Genomic DNA, 6,000 nt, shown 5'->3' with positions numbered 1-6,000 from the left:
TGTGCTGTTTTAACCCAACTTTGAGGCCTTGGCTAGAAGCTGGTCAGCTCCCTTTTTAAGCAGCTGATTAAGTCCACATCCCAGAACTTTCCACATGGAATCTTACACAGTTACACCCATACCAGGTACCACACAGCCAAGGAAAGCCTGCCACGTACCACACAATCTAAGTGGCCAAGAGTATGCTGAAAGGATTTGAATTCGGCAATCTTAAACCTGCTTGCCCTGCTTAACTTGTTCCTTCTCATGGTAACCACAAAGAAAGGCCTTGCCAACAATTGCCCTGACTCTGAACTAATTCCAGTGTTTCCCTACATGGTCCTTCATAGCATTCTGTGCTCTCACTGCCTGGGGGGCCTGCTGCACGTGTGGCGGGGGCTTGAGGTCGGGCCGCGGCTGCAGCAGACTGCTCTTCATCTGCTTGTCCCGCAGGATGGCCCTCTCCTCCAGCTCGTGCAGCAGGCGGTTCTCCTCGCGCACCCGCCCGCGCCCCTTCCCCAGGTTGCCCAGCTTGTGGGTCCGCAGGTGAATCTTGAGGTTGCCCTTCTGCGCCGCGCGGTGGTCACAGTAAGGGCACTTGAAGGGCTTCTCTCCGGTGTGGGTGCGCATGTGCAGGGACAGGATGCTGTTAAACCGGAAGCGCTTGCCGCAGAGAGGACACGGGTACTTCCGGTTTTTGCGCGCATCATCCTCGATGTCGCTCATCTGGGACATAATGCCCAGGTTCTGCCCGTTGAGGAACTGCTGCAGGTCCACCCGCCCATTGAGGCTGGTGTCCACGTCACGGCCCAGCTGGTTAGCCAGCAGCGCCATCTGACTGCCCATGGGCTGGCCACTCATGGCCACGTGGGCCTTCTCATCCAGGGGCGCGGGGATCTTCTCCTCGGGGTTGGGCCGCGGGTGCAGCTCGGGGAAGGCATGGCTGAGCTGCGAGGTGATCTGGTGCAGCTTCTGACTCATGGCATACTGGCCGTTGAGGACCGGGCTGCTCAGGTGGGGCTCAGCTTCCGGGGCCGCCGAGGACACTCCAAGGCACAGACTCGCTTCTTCCATCCCTGAAAATAAAGGCAGAGTTCAGATCTGTGCCGGGTACCCGTGCTGTGGAGAATCAACCGCATCAGCTGGTGGGGAATTTGCATTTCATGCCTTACCTACACATAATAATGCTAAGGAATTATAGTAAAAAACAATAATAAAAAAATGAATTATTAAATGCCAATTATGCAATATGGCATTGCTCCTCCGATTTGTTTTGGCGATAGATCGTCTTCCTTGTATTTTCTATTTACAGACTGCAATTATTCATTCACATTTAAATTATTAATGCTTTACCACTTTCAACACCTAATAACAAATCAAGGGTCTACGTGTAAAACTTTTCCTTCCCGCCCCCAGTGTAGCACCTGTACCTGTTGGTTCAGTCCAAAGTTTTTCTTAGAACAGAATGGCTTTAACTGCAAGACCAAATAGTCACCCAGAACTTTTGTTTCCATTTGTTATATTCAATACACTCACCAGTCTGAGATGAAAGAGATCGTTTTATGATTTGGCCAAAAAAAAAAAAAAAAATAAGGCATTATATTTACTGGTACATAATAAAACAAGATAATGTTTTTGGAAAAAATAAAGTAAAGGACAGGCTTTAGAACAATAAAAGGGATTTTGCTTTAGTCAACAAAAAGTGCAGTAATATCTCATTAAGCTGATTAGTATGCTGCTTAGAAACAGTACTAGGTGCTGTAACACATGATTATAATCATAAAAATCCTTCAGTGTTTGCAAGGAAGCATTAACGAGGTATATTAAATTTTAAGGAGACTGCAAGTAGCGGCTTTGCAAACCTCAGAGATTAAGATTTAACCCTTATGTTACGAAACACTGTTATTTTTATCATTTGGTAACTGTGTCCATCAAAAGAAGTATAAATTATCCCCTGATTGAATCTTAGTGAATGTAGAGACTGCTCAAATTTGGGCGGAGGCAAACACATCATATATATGGGTCCTTCCTGTCCTTCAACAAGCAAGACAGCAAAGGCAGAGACTTTGATTGGGCTTAAAGATCCTTTATAGAACTAGATAAAAACCAATTAAAATCCAAGGACGATGCCATAGGAAGTCTCAACCAAGTTTGAGTGTTTTTAATAACTTTCCCAATATACAGTAATGAGTACAAATTGTACCTGCAGTATGTGTTTTGCAGAAAATTAGAACTCAAAGCTGTTTGTTAAACACTAACACTCAAAGGCGGTCTGTGTAATTGTCTTTAATAGTCCTCTCTGCCCCTCTGCAGCCTGTGCAGAAGGGGAAAGCCAGGCCATTTCAGGTGAGTTGGAGAGTGCGAAATCCTCCACATCAGAGCCTCTGAGAGACAGCTGGACTTTGAAAGGCACTGAATCACGCCTGCAGTCCTATTTCCAGATAACGGCTTCCACCTGAAGGAGTCTAAATTCAGCTCCTGCCTTCAGAATGGCTTGTGCACATCTCTCCTCTTTATGCCCCAGTGTTTACGGGTGTTGGCCAACCAGGTGACCCAGGACTTGTGTTAAAAACCAGCCAGAACTGTGGGGCCAAACAACTACCCAGGAAGCCTGTGGGGACAGAACTCAACTGTGGAGGAAACACATTCAGCCTTGGCGGGATATGCTGTTTGCTGGGCCTCCCGCCAGGGACACTATTCATGGCATTGAGGGTCTCCAATAGGAGAACTGACTTCCTTGGCAGGGAAAGGAGCTGTGAGTCCATCTTGCAAAGGAAGAGAAGAAAAAGACATGGGGGGTCGGGCATGGCGGTACATGCCTGTAATCCCAGGACTCTGGGATGGGGAAGCAGGAGAACTGTAAGTTCGAGCCCAGCCTGGGCAACTGTCTCAAATTAAAAAAAAAAAAAAAATTAAAAAGGGCTAAGAATTTAACTCAGTGTGAAGGTCTTAGGTTTAATCTCTAGTGCAGAAAAAAGAAGGAAAGAAGAAAGGAAGGGAAGGAGGGAAGAGGAAAGGAAGGAAGGAGAAAGGAAAGGAAAGGAGTGGTGAGGGGAGGGGAAGAGATGGGATGGGGGAAAGAGACATGAGTATGTATTTCCAGGAGGGAAAAGGTCTGTAACCACTGCACAGGGTTAACTGCAGACCGCTGAGCGCACACACACACACACACACACACACACACACGTACATGTGCACCTAGTGGTGCAGGGTCTCTTGTGATAAAAGAAAGCTTCCAATCTGCCATCTTTCCATTTTGTCCTTTGTGACAGATTATACCCAAATTACAAAACAGGCCCATGCTGAAGACTGGTTAGAACGGAGCTAATTTCCCATGCACATGCTTGCATTCATTCCACAAACTTTCTGAATTCCCACTGTGTACCAGACCCTATCACCAAAGGCACGGTCATAGATGCAGTTGTCTGGTCCAGGACTCACAGCACTTATGACTAGCAGGAATGGGCAGGCCCAGCATGGAGAGGTTGCTAGAGGCACTAGCAGCCTCTAGGGTCCAGTCTGGATATCTTTCTCCACCTTCAAGCCCCATCCAGCAGAGCTGGCTCCTCTCCTGAGCAACCATGGATCATGACCCTGGAGCCACATGTGAGCACTCAGAATCCTACCCAACATCTCTGTGGAAGTTTGGAAAGTCCAAAGCCTACATACTGCCTATTTGGCCAGCTCAGAAGCCATGAATCCAGGAAGATGGGCCATTTTCAGGTGCTGCTGATGAGCTCATGCCAATTCAGTGGGAGACACAGGAGGCTGAGCCTGCAGTGCCTTGAGCCTGCAGATCAGGTTGGATAAGGGGCTTCAGTTGAAGACCATGCACGTGCCCTCTGCCACCCATGCTGTGCGAGTGATGGCATCACTACTGATGGACACAGGAGTTCTCAAGTTAGGTGTGAGTGTGAAATTCTTTTATTTGTTCAAAAACAATGGGTATTTTTAAGAGTTCACAAGCCATTTTAAAACCCTTTACTCCGTTGGTCTTTGGATGTCATTGCTGATACCTCAGCGGAGGGGGGCGGAGAATGTTCTAGAAGGTGCTTTTTCAGCTCTGTGCGGAGTTGGCTTCTTGTCATGATGAAGGTCTGATCTCCTTCTCTTAAAGGCCTTCTGTGACCATCCTGTCGGAGGCTGACATCCTCTGTCCATCTCCTAATTCTTTTCTTCACAGCAGCCACCCCTAGGGTAATGTGTCATCGTTATGCTTTATGGACAATCGTCTTTTTTTTGAGGACAGAGGTCAGGTCTGCCTTGGGTCATAAAAAAAAGCCCTAGAGCTTAGGGCATAGCTGGCTTTTCTTAGGTCTAGTATTTCCTGCCTAGGTGGAGGAATGACTCAACAGATCCTGGGAGCACAGCCCATAAAAGAAGGCAGCCACAAAGGAGAGTCAGCTTTGCATGGCTCAAGCTCAGCTCTCGAACTAGCCCAGGAAAATCTATGATCAGATGTGTGCCTAAAAGGGTGTTGAGCTACCACTCAGAAGCTCAAAGTCCAGAAACCAAGAAAAGGCCACCATCACCACCATCTCTCTTATGTCAGGTGCTCATGGTGTCATCCTAGGCCTCAGTCACCTGTGGTGACATCACTGCTGGAAGAGGGAAACTACCCCCTTCAGAACTTGACAGACAACCACAGAGCCTGAGGTTTCCAAGGAGGTTGCTTTTAGGAATAGATGAGTCTGGGACAAGCCTGAGAAGTGAGCCTTAACGTGAGGCAGGGCTGCATCCAATGTTCCCTCAGCATCTTCTGAGATTCACAAGCAGGTACTGCCGAGATTGCTGCCATGGGCCAGTCATGACCAATGCCAACCACTCAACTCAGAGCAAGAATGGGAGCAGAGTTCTTGGAAAGAGTGTGGGGTAATTGGTGTGCTATCCCTGGGACAAAGCAGCCAAGGCAGAAAGAGCTGGCCCCAGGCCCAGCCCAGGGCTCACAAAACCTGGGTCAGCCCCAATTCCTCCACACTTCACCCATCCAGAATTTATTACTACTTTCTTCAGCCGTTTAGTAAATATTTGCCAGGGACCTTTTATGTACCTGGCCTCAAGGGCCTGTGAGCCAAGAGGCCATCATATGGAAGCAAGGAAAAGCTCCCTCAGAAGCTAGATTCAAAGTTAGCAAGAGGAGAAACCAACATAGCTGCACTATACAAAGGGTGTGTGTGTGTGCATGAGTGTGTGCTTCTGTGTGAGTGAGTGTGTGTGTGTGTGTGTATGTGTGTGTGGCACAACATTATGCATATCAAGTACAAGTACATCCATGTTGAAAGAAGGACAGGGTTTCCCCAACTGGTCTCTCTCCAAAATATGATGCTAATGCCTACTTTGGGAAACTAAGGGAGTATTTATCCTGTTGTTAAAGGTTTGAATCCACCTGCTGCAGAAGGAGCTCAGGAGGTAGAAGAGGTGGGGCTTCCCACAAGAGCTCCACTGCTCGGATGGAAGGTTTTCCCAGACTACCAGGAAGCAAGCACAAGGCAAATGCCTTCTAAGGGGACCCCACTGATGCCGCACTCTCTGTGTCTCTGAGGGACCTCCTGCCACTCCTTACTCTGCAGCTATATCCTGCCAAGCAAGGCAGGCACGTACATCCACACACATTGCTGTGCCCACTGGTCAGGTTCCAGGGAGCTTTTTAGCCCATAGGATCAAACATCTTTCACTCCACAGCCCTGACTCTGGACTTAGTGTCCCTGATCCAGGAACTGGGAGACCCACATGGAGAAAACTGAGGCCCACAGAGGGTGGGCCATGACCCTGACCTTACAGCAATTAAGCAACAGGCCTTCTGAGTAACTCACTGGACCTTCTCACCTATGTGGGAAAACCCTAAACACAATTAAAAGCAAGAAAACAAACTACTAAACAATGAGAACAACTTGCCCCTGGCCTTCAACTCTGGTCCCAGTCCTCAGCATATGAAGAAGAAGATCAATAAACCCTGCTTGATTGATGGAAGGAACCAATGAATACACAATTTACCTAACTCTGGAAAGGCAACCAAATATC

At 47.9% G+C, this 6,000-nt stretch overlaps 1 protein-coding gene across 7 annotated transcripts in view; it reads right to left on the bottom strand.

Annotated features, from left to right (window-relative positions):
• Positions 1-6,000, bottom strand: part of Znf536 (zinc finger protein 536) — a 433,293-nt gene that overhangs the window by 238,849 nt on the left and 188,444 nt on the right. For all 7 annotated transcript variants that reach the window (XM_010641004.2, XM_010641005.2, XM_010641003.2 and 4 more), the window contains one exon: positions 358-1,055. In XM_010641004.2, coding sequence (XP_010639306.1) covers positions 358-1,053 — 696 coding nt within the window. In that variant the 5' untranslated portion in view covers positions 1,054-1,055. The remainder of the gene's footprint in view (positions 1-357; positions 1,056-6,000) is intronic.

The sequence above is a fragment of the Fukomys damarensis genome, unplaced genomic scaffold, assembly GCF_012274545.1.
Source record: "Fukomys damarensis isolate Sample0158 unplaced genomic scaffold, DMR_v1.0_HiC HiC_scaffold_19, whole genome shotgun sequence".
In the NCBI taxonomy this organism is placed as follows: Eukaryota; Metazoa; Chordata; class Mammalia; order Rodentia; family Bathyergidae; genus Fukomys; species Fukomys damarensis.
This window is presented reverse-complemented; position numbering and strand designations above follow the sequence as displayed.